This window comes from Schistocerca gregaria, chromosome 9, assembly GCF_023897955.1.
Source record: "Schistocerca gregaria isolate iqSchGreg1 chromosome 9, iqSchGreg1.2, whole genome shotgun sequence".
Lineage (NCBI taxonomy): Eukaryota > Metazoa > Arthropoda > Insecta > Orthoptera > Acrididae > Schistocerca > Schistocerca gregaria.
The window spans coordinates 208,750,723-208,771,924 of record NC_064928.1 but is presented as its reverse complement, the minus strand read 5'-3'; the positions used below and the strand labels follow the sequence as shown (position 1 = coordinate 208,771,924).

The 21,202-nt window shown below is 46.5% G+C and overlaps 1 protein-coding gene and 1 pseudogene across 1 annotated transcript; one reads left to right on the top strand and one right to left on the bottom strand.

Annotated features, from left to right (window-relative positions):
• The first annotated feature begins 1,190 nt into the window (after window positions 1–1,190).
• Window positions 1,191–20,735, top strand: LOC126291616 (cuticle protein 16.5-like). The gene is made up of 3 exons (XM_049985153.1): window positions 1,191–1,311; window positions 17,621–17,797; window positions 20,082–20,735. The coding sequence occupies exons 1-3, from the start codon at window positions 1,300–1,302 to the stop codon at window positions 20,559–20,561; spliced, it is 669 nt and encodes a 222-aa protein (XP_049841110.1). The 5' UTR covers window positions 1,191–1,299; the 3' UTR covers window positions 20,562–20,735.
• Window positions 16,481–16,598, bottom strand: LOC126292509 (5S ribosomal RNA; annotated as a pseudogene).
• Window positions 20,736–21,202: the final 467 nt, after the last annotated feature.

Sequence of the window (21,202 nt, the reverse complement as noted above, 5' to 3'; positions counted from 1 at the left end):
TCATCCAAAAAGTTGCCAATCCTCATTTCAGTGCAAATGTTCTCTTTACGTATGAGGCTTCATTCCAACGTGATCAAAGTGTAAATTTTCACATGTGTGGGCTGACGAGAATCCGCACGCAATTGTGCAATCACGTCATCAACACAGATTTTCTGTGAACGTTTGGGCAGGCATTGTCGGTGATGTCTTGATTGGGCCCCATGTTCTTCCACCTACGCTCAGTGGAGCACGTTATCATGATTTCATACGGGATACTCTACCTGTGCTGCTAGAACATGTGCCTTTACAAGTACGACACAAAATGTGGTTCATGCACGATGGAGCCCCTACACATTTCAGTCGAAGTGTTCGTACGCTTCTCGACAACAGATTCGGTGACCGATGGATTGGTAGAGGCGGACCAATTCCATGGCCTCCACGCTCTCCTGACCTCAACCTTCTTGACTTTCATTTATGGGTGCATTTGAAAGCTCTTGTCTACGCGACCCCGATACCAAATGTAGAGACTCTTCGTGCTCGTATTGTGGAAGGCTGTGATACAATACGCCATTCTGCAGGGCTGCATCAGCGCATCAGAGATTCCATGCGGCGGAGGGTGGTTGCATGTATCCTCGCTATCGGAGGACATTTTGAACATTTCCTGTAACAAAGTGTTTGAAGTCACCCTGGTACGTTCTGTTGCTGTGTGTTTCCATTCCATGATTAATGTGATGTCAAGAGAAATAATAAAATGAGCTGGGATTTCAGTGTTTTTCAAGACTGCAGATATGTACCTAGAAGTAAGCAAAAATTTAATTACGAACTTTATTTTATCGAGGTAATTACTTAAACATTCTAACTACCCAGCGGATAAATCGCTGTTCCAGTTGTGGAGTTGTCAAGCAGTGTACTTAGGGGTCGCCGTAACGAAGGCGCACGCGACAGCTCAGCGGAGATTAGCAGTGCAGTGCTGAGCCGTTTCCCGCTCCTCTGCGGAGCGAAAGTGCTACCACGCTTGCCTCCAGTCAACTGGCCGCAGATGGCTATCCCTGGATACGGCCGGCGAGGGCGGGGTCACGGAGGGCGACGCGGACCGAGTAAATCAGGCACAACTGGAGGCTGGAGCCGGCGTCTCCAGGCCGCTGGAGGAGGCGTGGCCGCATCATTACGGGCAGCAGAGTCCGGTGAAGGGCGGGATGCGGGCGGTGGGGGTCGCCCGCCACTCACTATATATACCGGCCGACGAGCCGGACGCTGGCATCAGTCCCTGCGGCGTCTTCCAACTCACCTCCAGCTCAACCAAGCACCACCGCCTCCACCATGAAGGTCCTGGTAAGTGCGCCTCACTCCGACCAACAGCTGGGCTCCACTGGTAATCCCCCAGGAGCTCGGAGATTCAGTATTCACAGAAGGATACCACAGGGTTCCATTCAGGGGCCTGCATAACTACACATGCTACGTCCTTTTCTACTAAACTCTATCTAGATTCCAATTAACCACAGTGAACATTTTTACACTGTGAGAGATGTCACTATGGGAAACCATAGGGGTTATTTTCTATCACTAATGTGAGATATTTACTTTTCTGTGATTCCCAATGACATGTCCATTACTGGGAACAACTACATTCTTGGTAACATCCCTGAACTCATGGTTACTTGTGGCCTCTGAGTCTCAGAAAGGCACCACAGGGAGTTCCATCACATGTTCTGCGATGCATTATAATCCTTTTCTTTTACAAGGCACCTGCAACTATCCAAATTCAGCACGTGAGTCAATAAAGGAAAATTACTTTGCAGTACCTGTGGCTCCAGACTCTCACAGCTTTTGAACTCACACAAGGGCACCACAGGCCTTCTTTCCCCTACGCCCAGTATCTACTTTTATTACACTACTTCTGTGGACATGAAGCTTGTCAGTTCTTAAAAAAGGATACCACCAGGCTTTATTTCTGATCTTAGTTAATATTTTACTGACACTATAGCCCAGTTCCCTCTTGTTCCTTGGGTGCACAGAAGGGAAAAACCACTATGCAACATGTCTGCCATCCCACTTTTTATGCTGTTACTTAGGCCTTCATTTTGTGTTTTATTAATTTTACTTTTGTTGTTTTTCTGGTTTCTATCTCTCTTAGATAATTGGTAATCCTACAGTTTTTATTACTACTGAGCTGTGTGACAAGACCTCAGAAACGAATACCAATATAGCTTCCAGAAACACGTACTGTAGAGCTCCATACTATGCCTGCACATCAACGTCTTCTTATATGTGCTACACACAACTTTCGTACTTCCCTTGTCCGATTCCTGCATCTTACCATCGTCACTGGTGTGTATCACACAGGAAAGTTACTGAGAGCAGTAGAACACTCTATCCACTGTCTCTCATCTCGAAACTCTCAGGCTACGAGTTTCCAAATTTAGCACATGGCTTGCTGTAACTTCCCTTCAAATGTGATTTCCACTTAGTACCCCTACGCAACTAACCAAAATTTTCTTAACAGTCAATGCTGCCAAATGGTACCGCTGCACCACTGTATAAGTCTACAGAATACTTGCTGCTGCAGCAGATATCCAAAGGCCTACATAATAAGGGGCGTAAGGGAAGCTCTTTTGTCATTCTAGGAGCTGAAGAAGTACTATGAAGCGAGATGGGGCAAAGGGTAATGGAAAGAAGATAGTATATTTTTGGGCATATCTGACATACATGAGGTTTTTGTAGGGGATGTTTGGATCATCAAGTAGTCCCAAGTGACAAGGTCTGTAATGTGATGACCTACAGTTCTAATAACTGGCACCATTAAGCGTTTTCGTAGTCAGCCCTCGAACAATCTATGAAGGACACTGCGTCTCAACGGTCTCGTAGGGTGTGAATTCCCCGTTCAGTACCACAGGGCTCTAGTTTTGGCCCTAAGTAATTTGTACATAAATCTGGTCTGCAGTTGTCATGACTCTTCCTGTGTCACATGCCATAAAAATGATACAAATGGCTCTACGCACTATGGGACTTAACATCTGAGGTCATCAGTCTCCTAGCCTTAGAACTACTTAAACCTAACTAACCTAAGGACATCACACACGTCCATGCCCGTGGCATGCCATACCAATTTATATTTCCGAGAGCAAGGTGTGTCTACATCTTACAGGGGTATACAGAATCTGGTGCAATCTTTCTGCAAATGGCCACGTCTTGTACCATTTATTAGCTATTCCGAGCTCCTGCAAAGAATAATCTCCACTCAGTGCCTGTAGGTCACAAAAAAATTGCAACCAAACAATTCTGTAACGCGACGCTACATACTTCTGAGGGTAATTAGGGAACTTAATGATAAGTGTGGTAATTTATTTTTGTTATTACTGCAATTTAAGGACGTATGCAAGCTCCATTTCGTTAAAATGATTCTACAGATCAATATAAACTGTACTATCCGTCTTCATATGATGTGGTATTTAAAAAGTGTAAATTAGTTGCCACTTGGGATGTTATTCTCGCCGTGTACAGTAAAAATTAACAGGGGCGTTGCGACTGTATGTGTTCTCCCGTCCACAGAAGGGGGGATAGAACAAGCTGCTGTTTTCTGAGCGAACGTGGCTAAACGGAGCAGCGTAACTGTGAGCAAATCGTTACACGTGCGGAAAGCAGGCCGCCTGCCGCTTAACGAATTTGCGCTGCTACAGGGAGCGGTACGCCGGGGAACCAAAACTCAGCTCTCGCCGAAGAAAATTGCTTGCGGCCAAGTTTTGGGCGCGGCGACATCCATCGAACGGCGAGCTGTCGGAGCTGCCGCTGAGAGCCCTTCAACTTGGCCTTTCCGCTCCACGTGTGTTTACGCGTCACATAAAACCCGGCAGTGGCGAGTTTTCGGACCAATGGTGCGTGAACGACGGAACCAACGAGGCGCAGCAAATGCACCGCCAGTCACCTTACGCCGCGGCGCTCCACCTTCTTGCGGACGCTCTGGCACGCTCAGTCGGTCATCCGCTGAGCTCCGACGACACCATCTCACCAGCAGACGTTCCTATTTGGGGGCTATTAGGACGCTTCTGCTGACAGATTCTGCGGCCCCCCGATAAACGGAGACACTGGAAGAGTAGTGAGCAACTACGGACAAAGCTGTAACCCAGTGAAAAGGATATTTTTTGGGTCATCACTCCTTTGACTGGTTTGATGCAGCCCACCACAGATTCCAGTCTTGCGCCAAGTAGTTCAGATTAGCACTTGAATCCTAGGTCCATGGTCACCTGTAGGAAATGCTGCAGTGCCGTTCCCCAGCGATTTTATTCTCTACAGCTGTATTAACTACCGAGCACGTTATTCCGTGATATCTTAGTACCCATCAACCTATCCCTTTTTCGTTCCATGTTTTTCCGTATGTTCCTCTCCTCGTCGATTCTGGGAAGAATCCACTTACTGCTTATCAGTCCAACTAATTTTCAAAATCCTTCTATAGGTCCAAACCAAACGTTTCCACACTGGACTCGCATTCGGGAGGACGACGGTTCAATCCCGCGTCCGGCCATCCTGATTTAGGTTTTCAGTGATTTGCCTAAATCGCTCCAGGCAAATGCTGGGATGGTTCCTTTCAAAGGGCACGGCCGACTTCCTTCCCCGTCCTTTCCTAATCCGATGACACCGATGACCTAGCTGTCTGGTCTCCTTCCCCAAAACAACCCAACCCAAACGTTTCCTTTAACTTTTTCTCCGGTTTGGAAACAGTGCATGATTTACTAATCTATAAGAATTAGTCAAATGAAAACTGTTTATTATTTCGAAAGTAACTGCCACAACTGTTAACACATTTATCTCACTGTGAGACAAGACGGTCATGCAAAAATGTTTGCATTTGCCACCTGAACCACGATTGAACCCAGGCGTGCGAAGCAGTTCGACGACCACCGAATGTCTTTCTACAGGTCTCCAAAAATATGGAACCGCATGGAGACAGTACGAAACTATATGGAGAAAGTGAAGGGCTTCCCAGCGAAAATTCTGTAGCAAACTCGAAACAACCTTGGCCACTTCTGGACCCGTCCACGCTTTTTCGACAATGTTCCAGAAGTTTCCCTTACACGTCCTCATTATCCCGGTGTTTCCCCATGGCATTCAAATTACAATTATTATTCATTTTATTTCTTTCATGCCCTTAGATCTGGCATGTCACAATACCCATGGATACTATAGGTCGACTCCTACCAAGTTACGATCTTATGCAGTATCTTCAATCTGCTAATGACCCAAAAGAGCAATGACTAATGGAAAGAAGTACGTTAGAGTGGACTGCGAATGTTCGACATAACGCAAGTATTGTACATCTAAGAAGGGTAGTAACTCATCTGATTTTCCCAGAACACAGAAACGACTGATCACATGGGGTCGACAGCACTGTAGTGTTGCTCGACGTGTTGTATCGAAGAAAAAACGACTGTCTATTTTCCTCCGTACGAGCCGTCTTATCTTATTATCTTCTCGCCAAGGACCTTCCCGCAGTGGTAACTCCGGTTCCCGTCAGATCACCAAAGTTAAGCGCTGTCTTGCTTGTCTAGCACTTGGGTGGGTGACTGTCCGCTGTTGGCAGGCAGTATGTACAGAGGAGCTAATTGAGTGCGAAATAGCGGCTCCGATTGCGGAAACTGACAACGGCCGGGAGGGTGGTGTGCTGATCTCACGCTCCTCCATATCCGCAACCAGTGACGCCTGTGGTCTGAGCATAACACGGCGGTCGGTAGGTGCCGCTGGGTCTTGCGAGACCTATTCTGGCAAAGTTCAGAGTTTTTGTAATCTCCGTGGTGTTAAGCGAAATGAACGGTGGCGGCAGTGGAACCGTTGCGGTCATCTTCAAATGCCGGTTCTCCAAATTTTCTTTGTAATATTCTTCGAAAAGAATGTCGCCTTTCTGCCAGAGATTCCCATTTGAGTTTCCAAAGAATCTCCTTAATAGTTGCATGTTGTTCGAACATACTGGTAAGAAATGAAGCAGCCCACCCCTGAAATATTTCGACGTCTTCCTTCAGTCCGACCTGATGTGGATCCCAAATACTCGAGCAGTAGTGAAGAATGGGTCGGACTAGTGTTCTACAGATGAACCACACTTTTTCGAAATTCTGCCAATGAACTGTATTGAAAGATACCGCAATTGTACGATATTGGCAGTACGAAAGTATAATGGAGATGCTCGTTGAAATTACATGGGAATATTTGGAAGAAATGCTAAGCTGAAACTTCCTGGCAAATTAAAACTATGTGCCGGACCGAGACTCGAACTCGGGACCTTTGCCTTTCGCGGGCAGGTGCTCTACCATCGAGGTACTGGCAGAAGTAAAGCTGTGAGGACGGGGCGTGAGTCCTGCTTGAGTAGCTCAGTTGGTAGAGCACTTGGCAGCGAAAGGCAAAGGTCCCGAGTTCGAGTCTCGGTCCGGCACACAGTTTTAATTTGCCAGGAAGCTTCATATCAGAGCACAATCCGCTGCAGAGTGAAAATCACATTCTGGAAATACTAGACTGTTGTCACGGACAACCTCTACTTGAGGTAGAATTCGCCGGCCGGTGAGGCCGAGCGGTTCTAGGCGCTTCAGTTTGGAACCGCGCGACCGCTGCGGTCGCAGGTTCGAATCCTGCCTCGGGCATGGATGTGTGTGATGTCCTTAGGTTAGTTAGGTTTAAGTAGTTCTAAGTTCTAGGGGACTGATGACCTCAGATGTTAAGTCCCATAGTGCTCAGAACCATTTGAACCATTTGAGGTAGAATTTACGACAGTTTTGTGCTACTGTATGTCGCTTACCGGCTGCTTAAGTGTACGTGGTCCGTTTAGCTCTGTACAGTAGAAGAAATACGTTCCTGACGCCCCATATTCAGGTCGGCCGTATCTGATCCAGGGCAGGCCATCCTTTGCCTTGTATAGCTCCGTATGGCAGAGGTTGGGGTCCACAAGAAATATGGGCCTCACAACACTAGTCGCCTTTCCTGTAATACACAGCGGTGTGGGATCCGTGCCAGATAGGGTTGATAGAGAAGATCTGACGGAGAGCAGCGCGCTTCGTTACAGGTTCATGTAGTAATCGCGAAAGCGTTACGGAGATGACAGATAAACTCCAGTGGAAGATTCTGCAAAAGAGGCGCTCAGTAGCTCGGTACAGGCTTTTATTGACGTTTCGAGAACATACCTTCACCGAAGAGTCATGCAGTATATTGCTCCCTCCTACGTATATCTCGCGAAGAGACCATGAGGACAAAATCAGAGAGATTAGAGCCCACACAGAGGCATACCGACAATCTTTCTTACCACGAACAAAACGAAACTGGAATAGAAGGGAGAACCAATAGAGGTACTCAAGGTACCCGCCGCCACACACCGTCAGGTGGCTTGCGGAGTATGGATGTAGATGTAGATGTAGAAAGCCCGGCTGCGTGCAGAGTCCATGAGAAACATATATGTCAATGAAAAGGTATCCAGTGGAGATCTTAACTTTGTCTTGTGTTTGCACGTATCTAAAGAATCATGAAACCGGAAATAGTAACTCACTCCCCCCTGGAGATGGCCACTGATGCTCCTGTAGCGTCTTGTGCTGTGACCCGCGCCACAGGGACAGAGGGTAACTGACGTCATACGTTCGCGGTCATTCTGTGTGGCAGTTTACACATGCGGAAGTACTGTCACTGTGGCTCTGAATATCCAACCTAGACACTCCTGACTCGGAAGCACGAATTCTTGTGTAATTTAGAACATCCCGTGGACCCATGTGCCTCATCCCGATAATCGACACGTGCCAAATTCACTCCAGACCCAGCTGTAACAGACTGCTCAGATACCATGTCCACACGATCGCCAGTACATGGCGTATCTGCGGGTAGGTCTCCCCGTGACATTTGAACGCTCCGTATTGGATTTTAATCAGGTGAAGGAGCTTCCTTTGAACAATGGCCATACCACAATGGGGTAGTCTGAAAGTCGTGAGGCAAACCATACAATGAACCAACATGTATCAACTACCTCTTCCTAAGAGACTTACACATTTTTGAGCAAGTCTAACGAACTCAGTATCACTAAACGGCTAAAACGGTCACGCAGTCGCAATTGCAGGTTGCCTCTCTAACACTTTTCAGGCTCAACAAAAATTTGATTCCAGTATTTCATATAATTATTGACCAAATTAGAAAATCTAAAACGCTCTCATAATCTACTAACTAAGACACGTAAAGTAGCGTTAAAGGTTTAACACAGTAAGTCAGGTATTAAAATAAGAAAATGTGCATATGTCTTAAGAAAGCGCAAGTCATGGGGGGAAACTGCGCAGATGATATTTATCCAGTATTTGAGAATGAGGGTACTTCGCCACTTCCAGCAAACTTTCCACTTAATTTCGAACCTTAAATTTACTACATTTTCACTGCTGTGCAGTAAAACTTGAGCACCAGCAAGAGGTTATATTACTTCTTTACTACTGACTCTGCAACATGTTTTCCAGACAGTATCCACCTACACCACAGATTGCACCTGAAAAATTATGCCGTTCTACCACACATAGTTCAGGATATATGGCGTCATATACATAGAAAATGCATGAAAAGCTAGTTTTCCTTAAAATGGCTCGCAAATTACCCACGCTATAACGATCCTGTCTCTGATAATGAGTGCACATTGCAGCTTCCACCAAACATACTTTCAATGTCTTTTATACATGGGAGTCAGATTCTTGAAGGAACGGTTGCAAGGGGGTTGCTGGTCTGCGCTAGCAGCTCTTGAGAAACAGAACACTGAATTATTCGGAAGGGTGATGTGTTAGTGCTACAGCCTCCATTAGACTCCATCAGGATAGTGGCAAATTGACAATTAAGAGAAAGGTAAGGAGATCCCAAATCACCAAAACTATTCTCAGCAATGCTAGAGTGGGTTCTGAAGCCCAAGCCCTTAGAGTGGGAAATCGAAGCAAGTGCACGCTGTAATGGAACGTGAATCATCCCATCTTGCTATTGTAACTGTACCGTTTGCCCGCAGTTCATGTAAATTTCATAAAATCGATGAAAAAATACGCGAAATTTGAGATAGGCCTGAAAAATCAGTTATAATAACTCCACGGTAATGTGCAAAGAACTTGTAGAAAGGTGAAAATGGTTCAACTTGAATTGCCTACAATTTATGCCTAGACAGTAAAAGAAGTAAACAGAAGAAAAAAAAATTGATGTGTAGCAGTTTTAGAACTGAGCTTCTAATACACCTAAAAACGAAGGGCTACCATTAGTACATTTACTAGTTTGGACTAATGGTAGTGAGACGTCGACGTCAAAGGCGAAAATCCGAAGCCTGCCCTGATAGCAGTTTTGAAATCAATCATCTTTCGGTGAGAATTACTTACAAAGTCAGGAAAGAAGCAAATACTTCAGTAAAGGGATTTTAAGGGAAGATATAATTATGACCATATTGAAAATGACAAATGAAGGTGGTAGGGACATGCCACGCGAAGTGGATTCCAAAAATAACAAAAACGCAAAGTGATGAACTAATGATGGACTGGTGGCATTTGAACAATACGTAGGACCGTTGCTGAAATGTACGACTATATCTGAGTATAACGAAATAAAACTAGCCCGAAAAATAATTTATGCACCTCAAGAGAGGCAACCCAACTTGCGCCACCTGCTCCAGATGGGGGTGATGTGAATTGGATTGCCTGCCTTGAGCTCCATAAGATATTTTTGGGGCAAATTTTATTTCAGGCACCCTGTGCGTGACCCACCTTAATGAGAAATACAATGCTGCTTCAGCAGATTATAAGCCACCATTTTATTGTATACTAGCACCAGCTAAAGAGGTTGTGCAGTACTGTTATCCCCGCAATAATTCATTCATCTGTGCAGTGAATTACGAGTTCTTTCAAACACCCCCACCTCATCGCATTAATCTTGGCAAGACTGAAAATTTGCTGCTCAATTTCGTCAACCTACAAATGAAAGGGCTGGACACTTCATTTTTAAGATGACTGCAGAGGGAAGGATGCTGAGGATTGAGATAAGTGATCCTTGAGGCCGAGGCACCAACTCTCGTCGCCCTCTCCATCTTGGGTCATGTGCACCTGTTAGCAGCTAAATGTTCCCTGTTCCATCATGTGCGTACTAACTCCCCGACGATGGCCTATGTATGTTATTAGTGAATTAAATGGAAATTTAATGGATTACATCTGTGCATCTGTAGCAGTGGATTATATAGGTTTGGAAGTCTTTGTACGAAGTGTAGCCATGCATGGAAGTGAAACATGGATGATCAACACTTCAGACAAAAAGAAAGCCTTTGAAATGTGCTGCTACAGAAGAATGCTAAGGATTAGATGAGTAGATCACGTAACTGATGAGGAGGTACTGAACAGAATTGCGGAGGAAAGAAATTGGTTTTACAAGTTGATTAGAAGAAGGGGTTGGTTGACAGGATGCATTCTGAGCCGTTATGGGATCACCAATTCAGTACTGGAGAGAAGTGTGGGTGGTAAACATGGTAGAGGAAGACAAAACAAATAGTAACCAGATTCAGAACGATGTAATTTGCAGCAGTTATTCTGAGATGAAGAGGTTTTCACAGGATAGAGTACTAAGGAGGCGTAGCATGGAGACGTTCATCAAACCAGTCTTCGAAATGAAGGCCACAGCAACGACAACAGCGTCTGTGGTAGTTAAAACAATATTTCTCACTGAATTCGGGATACACGTCAGGGGTGATTACAAAGTTTCCGGCTGAGGGTATTGTTACAGCCTATATGCAAAGAAGCGCGACAACGATGCGGGTATATAAGCACCGGCGTGTAGACAAGAGATTAGTGTGGCATTCATGCCTTTCCGTCATGTGCGCGATAAATGGAGAAATGTGAACTATGGCGACGTTGTTAGCAAATGCGCCCAAATGAGACCAATGTACCGTTACTCTTTTCTTGTCTGGACAAGGGCTGCTGCTGCTTCATGACAATGTAGTTCTCAGTAAGGCAAATGTTATAACGCAGAAGTTACGACAACTCACTTAGGAGACACTCGACCGCCCGACGTACGGTCCTGACCTTCCCCCAAGGGATTAACGCGCATTCTGTTCCTTAAAAAGCACACGTCTTCAAGCCACAAGTGCCCCATCGGGACCATCCGACCGCCGTATCATCCTCAGCTAAGGATGCGGATAGGAGGGGCGTGTGGTCAGCACACCGCTCTCCCGGTCGTTACGATGGTTTTCTTTGACCGGAGCCGCTACTATTCGGTCGAATAGCTCCTCAGTTTACATCACGAGGCTGAGTGCACCCCGAAAAATGGCAACAGCGCATGACGGCCCGGATGGTCACCCATCCAAGTGGCGGCCACGCCCGACAGCGCTTAACTTCGGTGATCCGACGGGAGCCGGTGTATCCACTGCGGCAAGGGCGTTGCCAGTTCCTTATAAAAAGGCCTCGAACTGACGACAAGTCCTGCCGGACGAGGATATCCCTCAGGCATTTACGAACTTCTTTACACAGCAGGAGATGGAGTTTTGCCAAACGAGTGTCTTCAACCTGGCGCTTCCGTGGGATTATGGCCTTCAATGCTCACAGCGATTTAGCCTGCTTTGCATATCAATTCTCGAGTGCACAGCCTTCGAACGGAAACTTTTTGGCCTCCCCTTACACAGCTAAAATTAATTCCCCCATTCCTGCCTAATATTTCAGTTCGGCGGTTTGCAGTGTTCCGCAATTGACGAGAAAGTCAATGGCCGTTGTTTTGCTAGGATCTGTGCCGTGTTAAGATGTCTAGTGCAAGACAGAGTGCGTCCCTAGTGGGTTGTAACTTAGCGGTAAATACGAGCAAAGCGATTCGCGTGGGTAGTTTTACGTTCTATTCTCGAGTGCAGCGCTGCGACGAATGTACAGTGTCTAGTGCTTATTTCCAGCGAGGCGTATCTGTGTCTTAAATCAGGTATGAGGTCGGCCAAGCGTAACTGCAGTAAGAGATTGCATTGCAGAGAGAGGGGGAAAGAGAGAGAGGCAGTTACACACACCCTGCCACCTACACACACACTCACTGAGCAGATGGTAGACAGAATGTGCCTTTCTCTCTGCTCTGTCTCACTGCGTATCGGCAACGGACGCACGCGAGATGTGTTGTTACGTCAAACGCTCCAGTTACGTCGGACTGCCTGTGTCCGTATAAAGCAAACCGCGCGACGTTCGTGAGCTGTGTTTCGATCGCACACGCTGTCAAGGAATTTCCTCTTCCCCTCGCATTACGACACCGTTTCGCTCTGCTGCGACACATTCGTAACAGATCCGTACGTGCCCGAGAAAAACATAGCGCCCAATGCCGCTCTGGATACGTCAGCTTGATCAACCATCTACAGCTACATATACATATATATACTCCACAGTCCATTGTACGGTGGGTGGCAGAGGGAACGTTTTTGTTCCCAAGTACACTTTTACTCGAGTACTGCGCAAGCGAAAACGACAGTCTACACGCCTCACTATGCTCGCTAGTTTCTGTATCTCATTCTGCACTATTCGATCAAAAGTATCCGAACATCTCTATGTAATGTAACTAACCACTATATGTCACGACAAACGGAGCTTCCAGTCCAGAGCGTCGGGTGTGGAGCTGTCCTTGAAGTAACAGTTTGTTATGTCACTGTGGTGCCAATTGCTGCTCCACCTACTGCTACAGATGCAGTACGATGTGTCAGAGCCATATGCCGAACGTGATGGACTTCCCCGGTGGCCATCCGGAGCCCGGTCTCCTTGCGATAGTACACTCTCGTGACCTCTGCTGCCAGCCGTCATGTACAGTGACTACATTCAGGCCAAGTATTTATGCAATACCGCAGAAAGTACAATCAGCTTCTGGTTGTCCTATACACGACATCGTTTAAAGACAGTGAGATGTTGACAATGGTGACTTTGTCGCCTTAAAAGCAGACCTGATTAATCATACAATGAAGGCTTTCACGACCGGATGGTACTGTTGTTGGTAATTCTTCCAGGTTATATGGCCGGCAGGACTCAACAGGACCAGCCATACCTCTGAGGATGTCCAACGTAGTATTGGACGAAACACTAGGAATAGAAGTATTCCATGGACCACGGCCATATAACCCGGAAGAATTACTAACAACATATTACTAACAACATATTACCATATTTGCATCCTCACAGTGCCGTTACTCTCGCCACTCTTATGCGACTTGTGCGAAATTTGAATAGATACCATTTTTAAGAGTAGAAAGACGCCTACCTACTTCCGCTTATGTAGCACAACTCCTTCTTGGTGTTGCAGTTGTTTTTTGCGGTCAGTGTATCTGTAGACTCTTTTAGGATCACAACTTTAACCATGATGCAGAATGCCTCCCTTGCAGCGTTTCCAACTGGAGTTGGCTGAACATCTCCATGATACTTTCGCGCTTCCAAGGTGAACCTGTAACGAAAGGCGCTGCTCTTTTTTGGATATTCTCTGTTTTCCTCCATCAATCATATGTGGTACGGATCGCAGGCTAACGAGCAATATCAAGCTATCGGTCGAACGAGACTTTTGTAAGCTACGTCATAGGTAAGTGGGGCTACGCTTCCTGAGAATCCCCCCAACGAATCCTCAATCTGACATCTACCTTAAATGTGATTAATTTTTTGCGGTCGTTCCACTTTGAACCGCTCCTCCATATTCTGTGGCTGTGATTGTTTCCGGTAATTGTTCTGGGAGGGAGCAGGTAATCACATAAGAACGTGTTTTACTGTCTATTCACGCGCAATACGTTAAATTTCCATTCTGGAAACATCCCCCAGGCTGTGGCTAAGCCATGTCTCCGCTATATCCTTTCTTCCAGGAGTGCTAGTTCTGCAGGGTTCGCAGGAGAGGTTCTGAGAAGTTTGGAAAGAAGGAGACGAGATACTGGCAGAAATGAAGCTGTGAGGGCAGGGCGTGAGTCGTGCTTGGGTAGCTCAGTCGGTAGAGCACTTGCCTGCGAAAGGCAAAGGTCCCGAGTTCGAGTCTCGGTCCGGCACAGTTTTAATCTACCAGGAAGTTTCTGGGAGTCAACTGCCAATTCATGCACCAAGCATCGATCCTGCGCCAGATGCCCTACGTTTCGCTACATTTCTCTAGCGTTGTATAAAATAGCATCATCCACAAAAAACTTCGTGTAACATCCCACGTTACCAACTTCATCACGGAAGAACAACAAAGTTCCAGCCACAGGGAAAGCTGGTGGCAGACTTAGATTCATTGGTAGGATACTGGCAAAATGCAGTCAGTCTAGGAACAATCTCACGACTCATCCCTGAATACTGCTCAAATGTGTGGAAACCACATCAAAATCGACTAACAGGGAATATAGTTACTACCGAAAGGACAGCACGAATGGTCGCAGGTTTGTCTGGCCGAAGCGGTAGAGTGACGGATGTGCACAAGTGTGTGGCAGACGCTGGAAACTGTAAGAAACCATTACTGAAACACTACGTTTCCCAGAACTGTGGGAGAGCTGGGTTCCAAAACAGTTCGCTGATCAACACAGTCAACAGAGGCGCATCCTCACCAGAGCTTATCGAGCGCTTCGGACTCCCGTGAAAGCATACTTAAAAAGTTTCAAGAACCAGCATTAAGTGAAGAATCTAGGAATATACCACAGGTCCCTACATGTTCCTCACTAAGACAAGATTAACTACGCCACGCATGGAGCTATTTAAGGAATCGTTCTTTCCGCACACCTTACGCTAATGAGACAGTAAGTAATTCTAATATGTGGTGCAGTCCGAACTACCCTCTGCCATGCACTTCACTGTGGTTTGCAGGGTGTATATATAGCTGCAGGTTACTCTTTGCGCTTGACTGCTTTCTCGATCCATTTCCTCTAACATAGAAACGTGTCAACTATAGTGTTTAATAGAATAACAGGATTCGATGATACCTGATCAACAATTTAATATGCATAACTCCATCTTGGAGAGATCATGGACTTCCCTGGTAGCACCACTGACGTTTGAGCGGCAACCAGTGGCGTGTTATGAGACAGAAACAGTTTGAACCTTGTGCGTCGCACGTACTGGTCAATTAGAAATTAATATCGGCTGAAACGTTCAGTTCAGATCACGGGTTCCCTATACGCAGTTCCTGGCCATTTACATTCACGGCAGTGTGAAGTGTACATCATATAGCACCAGACCAAAACTTACCAAACTACTCGGAGATATTCGCCACAGAACGAGTAATAAATGACTGAACTTTCAGTTCATCCCGAAACTGATCAGCACCGCCAACACCAGTATGAGACGTGACCCACAAGAGCACGAAGCAGACAGTCGAATGTTATCTTGAAGAGTGTCTGGCTACTTCTGAAACACGTGCCGTATCAGCAGTTGATGACTGCTGCCTGGAGTGTGGGACAAAAGTGTACGTTCTCTGGGAAATGATCTTCGCATGAAATCTTCATGGAGATGGTCATACATCTCCAGTGCAAGAGCAGCGTCCTGGATCACCGTGTGCTTTGCTGTTAAACTTCCGAGAGAGTATGTTCCTAGTAGACTCTACCAGTACATTGCTTCCTCTTATGTATATTTAGCTAAAAGGCCGTGAAGGCGAAATTAGACAGATTCCAGCACACACAGTGTCTTGCCAGGAATCTTTCTTCCCTACTGCAACAGGAAAGTTGGAAAGTCTCAGTGGTACCCAAAGTAACCTCCATCACACACCGTAAGGCGGCTTGTGAAGTACAAATGTACATGTAGATGTTGATATATGAGTGGAAAATCAGCTGACTTGACTAGCTGTTCCAGGTTCCGTATATTCCTCAAGGCATTTTCGGTGTGAAGTATTGGGTCTTGCATTATCCTGCTGAAAAGTGTCATTTATTACTCTGGACAGGAGGGTTATCCATCATTACTATGAACCGGCAAGCATTCTGCCTTCTCGCAACAATCCTGTCGTCGCATGCATTAGCTGTACCTACAATTGCAGGAGTTCGACAGATACGCGTTTCAAAAATCGCTGCTTCGTGTGGCATTTTGCCAGGTCGCTTGCGGACAGGCTGTCAGCGTTCTGACCGCCACAGAAGCGAGGCTTGTCTGGCTCCATCACAAAATGTCACTCGATATACCAGTAAACGCTGGCTCTGCACCGCGTAAATCTCTGTTGTCTATAGTATGGTGCCATTGGTAAACAATTCCCGACACTTCGAGATCTCAGTGCAGCTGCCAGTAATCTGTTCCATACATATCGTAGTGGCACCATACTTGTGGAAAGCTGCCAAGACTAAAGCATGTCATGCAGAATTTTTACTGCACTGAATTCCAATCCCAGACAAATGTGTTATTAAGGCACTATGCACTCCGTCTTCAAGCCAAAAGTGGCCCATCGAGATCATCCGACCGCCGTGTCATCCTCAGTTGATGCGAATAGGAGGGACGTGTGGTCAGCATACCGCTCTCCTGGTCGTTATGATTGTTTCCTTTGACCGGAGCCGCTACTATTCGGTCGAGTAGCTCCTCAATTGGCATCACGAGGCTTAGTGCACTCCGAAAAATGGCAACAGCGCATGGCGGCTCGGATGGTCACCCATCCAAGTGCCTGCCACGCCCGACAGTGCTCAACTTCGGTGATCCGACGGGAACCGGTGTATCCACTGCGGCAAGGCCGTTGCCCCGTTATTAAGGTGAGGGGGGTCTATAATGTTTTGAATCATCAGAATATAAGTTGGTAAGGTGTGTAAACTTTGAGACTTCCTGCCTTCCTCTGTATGCCCCATGTAGGTTTCTTCCATCCAGTTTACCTTCAGTGTAAAAAAAGTGTGAAATTGGATATTTATTTTTGTAAGTAACATGCAGACAGAGACAGCAAAGGACTTGGAACAGCAGTTGAACGGAATGGACGGTGTCTTGAAAGGAGGATATAAGATGAACATCAACAAAAGCAAAACGAGGATAACGGAATGTAGTCGAATTAGGTCGGGTGATGCTGAGGGAATTAGATAAGGAAATGAGAATCTTAAAGTAGTAAAGGAGTTTTGATATTTGGGGAGCAAAATAACTGATGATGGTCGAAGTAGAGAGGATATAAAATGTACAATGGCAATGGCAAGGAAAGCGTTTCTGAAGAAGATAAATTTGTTAACATCGAGTATAGATTTAAGTGTCAGAAAGTCGTTTCTAAAAGTATTTGTATGGGATGGGGTGTAGCCATGTATGGAAGTGAAACATGGACGATAAATAGTTTGGACAAGAAGAAAATAGAAGCTTCCGAAATGTGGTGCTACAGAAGAATGCTGAAGATTAGATGGGTAGATCAGATAACTAATGAGGAGGTATTGAATAGGATTGGGGAGAAGAGGAGTTTGTGGCACAACTTGACTAGAAGAAGGGACCGGTTGATAGGACAAGTTCTGAGGCATCAAGGGTCAGCAATTTACTATTGGAGGGCAGCGTGGAGGGTGAAAATCGTAGAGGGAGACCAAGAGATGAATACACTAACCAGATTCATAAGGAAGTAGGTTGCAGTAGGTACTGGGAGATGAAGAAGCTTACACAGGATAGAGTAGCATGGAGAGCTGCATCAAACCAGTCTCAGGACTGAAGACCACCACAACAACAACAACAACAAGTAACATTGTATTATGGCCCTCTGCCTCTGTACCCACTACGCAGACTGATCCCTCTTCTTTCCACAGGTCGTTTTCGTCGTCGCCCTCGCGGCCATCGCCTGCGCTGAGGAGGAGAAGAAGCAGGAGAAGAGAGGCCTGCTGGGTCTGGGATACGGAGGCTACGGAGGTTACGGCTACGGAGGATTCGGTCACGGAATCGGGATCGCCGCAGCGGCGCCCGCCATCTCGTACGCGGCACCTGCAGTGAGTATAACCTGACTCCCATCTCTCATGTGTGGCGGTCACGATTACTTGAAACTTCTAAGCAGAAACTGAATAGCAACATTAAGTCATCAGTCTTTCCACCAGTCCGATAACATCCTCCATGTCTATTCTAATTTGGTACATCCTTTTATTTCCATACAGCTCTAGCCTTTCTAGTTGGATGAATGGAACACCTTTGAAATCTGTACATACGAATGTCACATGCCTAGCATGGATTCAGAAAGAGAAGATTATATTCAGACAGTATTTTTAGACTTGCACAAGTGAAAACAAGAAGAAAGCTTAAATTATCAATTTTATATTTTCGAAAAAGATCTCGGTTTTCAGGCCCTGTCAGTTTGAATAAAACACTCCTGCTTTCGATAGTTGTTTTTGCCATCACCATGAGGAGTGAAAACCACTCTGCCGCTGCTGTCATGATGTTCCGCTTACGTAGGCACAACAGCAGCGCCTGGATCCTTCCAGAGAGGGTGCAGTGTCGCACGCAAGAGAAGGCAGTTCATAGCAGGTCCGGCTCACCACGAGAAATGCTTCAAATGGCTCTGAGCACTATGGGACTTAACTTCTGAGGTCATCAGTTCCCTAGAACTTAGAACTACTTAAACATAACTAACCTAAGGACATCACACACACCAGACTGTAGCGCCTAGAACCGCTTGGCCACTCTGGCCGGCCCACCACGACAGTCAGCGGTTTCTTCTCCTGGTGACGATGGTAGAGACAGTTGTCGAAAGCTCGAGTACTGTTCGAAGTGATGCAGCTTGAAAACCGTGAAGATTTCATTTATGCACGCAACTGCAAAACACCGTGACGAGGCATTTGACATGTGTTCAAACACTACAAGAAGAAATCTTGATTGGCGAAACAAAACTTACTAAAAAAAATCAGGAACCTCGAAGCACTGATGAGGCGATGATGATGATGGTGATGATGATGATGATGATGATATTGATGATACGTTTGAGTTCATGACTGGAAGGTCTTTAGGGCCCATGCTAAAATTGTATGAGACGAATGTGGATAGAAGTGACGAGAAATAAAACTTCAATTAGAATATAAAACTGCCCTAAACACACACACATACACACACACACACACACACACACACACACACGACACAGAACAATACGAAGCTCATGCATCTGTTCAATCCATGTATGTGAATGATGTGATAAAAATTCATTCTCTGAAATTTGAATCAATCGAAGCGAACACTGTCCAACGAATCACACAAGGGATATGAAAGAAGGAAGGCTAGATTTAAGCGGACTGTCAACAGTTATGTCATTAGGGATAGAGCGTAAAGTCGGATTGTGGAAGGAAGGGGAAAGAAATTGGTACTGTAACGTTTTCAAGGAAACCATCCCAGAATTTGTCTTTCGAAATTTAGGGAAAGGGCGTAAAACTGACGTCAGGATGACCAGACGGGGATTCGAACAGTCGTCTTCCCCAATGTGGGACCACTGTGTCTAACTACCAACCACCTCACTCGGTCACACGAGTAAGTCCACGCACGAGTGTATCGCACGCTTTTCGGTTTTGTATACTGACGCGATCACGAAAATAGCTTCAAAACTGTAAACGGCACTGTTACTCAACTATGTAACTTTTACAACAGCACCTTTTGCTGAAGACCAGATCGTAATACGCTATCTCGATAATGTGATAGTGACAGATGTACATCAACTGAGTTCAGGTGGCCGCCGAGTGAAGTATGACAGTTACCGCTAACAAAACGCAAGGCGTTTCTAACATTAGAACCAATAATATGATCAACTAGGCTAATAATTGAATAAATAAGTGTCTTAAAAATTCTCTAGGGCATGTTAAGCGTTCAAAATCAGGCGATGTACAAATGGAGCTTCAAGATTTTGGGCGTTTCTGTGGTACAGCGCAACGAACTTCGAAATGTAACGTTGTAAAGAACCAAATTAATGAAGAAAGAGGAACAAGTCTTAAAAAAAGGACAGTACTTGGGTCTTGTTCGTCAGTGCCAAATCTGAACTTAAGCACAATCGCTGACAGTCATTTCCATTTTGTAATAAATATGAAATCTATTCCCGCGATTCAAAGAGAAGTACTGCCCCTTTCCTGTGGTCCGCTGTGAAACGGCCTTACACAGCAAGCAGTGAAACAATACCTTTGTGTACGCCAGACAAGCTGTCGCTCTCTTGTAAAATGTGCCATGTGGTTACTGGCACAGTACGACAGCAGTGGTTATTACAAGCCAGTGTTGCTGACCAATTTGTGGTGACGCCCGCAGGTGAGCTACGCCGCCCCAGCCATCGCTGCCGCCCCCGCCGTCAGCTACGCCGCCCCCGCCATCGCCGCCGCCCCCGCCGTCAGCTACGCCGCCCCCGCCGTGGCAGCCGCTCCCGCCGTCGCCGTCGCCCCCGCCGTGGCTAAGGTGGCCGTCGCCGCCGCCCCCGCAGCCGTCTCCAGCGTGTCCCGCGTCAGCTACTCCACGACGCACTACGCCCCCGCAGTCGCCGCCGCCCCCGCAGTGGCCGTCGCCCCTGCCGTCGCCAAGGTGGCCGCCGTCGCCGCCCCCGCGGTGAGCTACGCCGCCCCCGCAGTGAGCTACGCCGCCGCGCCGGCCATCAGCTACGCCGCCCCCGCCATCGCCAAGGTGGCCGCCGCCCCCGCCATCAGCTACGCCGCCCCCAGCCTGAGCCTGGGCCACTACGGTGGCCTGGGAGGCTACAGCCTGGGCAGCTACGGCTACGGCTACGGTCACCACTAAACTCTGCAGCGCCGCTCCATCTCCCTCCCCCAGAACTACTGGGCACGCGACATCATCCAACTTCGCAACGACACGCTATATGCACCCTCATTGTTCGCAAGGAAATCATAAATGTAAAAAAAAAATTGAAAATCACACCATAATTATGAAATAAACAATTATTTGATATTTAAATCTGTAGTCGTCTTGTTATTTCCATCCATGATGTAATCGAAGCATTTGCTACAGGAAAGAGGACATTCTGTCTGTTTGGCTGAGAATATGTTGCATGTCTAAAAAATAAAAAAAATAAAAAATAAATGTAGCGAGTGAAAGGCAACAGAATAGCAGCCAGAACCAACAAGATTTCTACACTGAGTGAGGCGCCAAAGAAACTGGTATGGGTTCAAATGGCTCTGAGCACTATGGGACTCAACTGCTGTGGTCATTAGTCCCCTAGAACTTAGAACTACTTAAACCTAACTAACCTAAGGACATCACACACATCCATGCCCGAGGCAGGATTCGAACCTGCGACCGTAGCAGTCGCACGGTTCCGGACTGCGCGCCTAGAACCGCGAGACCACCGCGGCCGGCAAACTGGTATGGGTATGGGTGTTCAAATAGAGAGATACGTAAATAGGCAGAATACAGTTCATCAG

Excerpts from the sequence above, each read along its gene's own strand:
- LOC126291616 (XM_049985153.1), top strand. Across the intron at positions 17,798-20,081 it reads TCTCGTACGCGGCACCTGCA|GTGAGCTACGCCGCCCCAGC; the intron begins GTGAGTATAACC and ends TGACGCCCGCAG.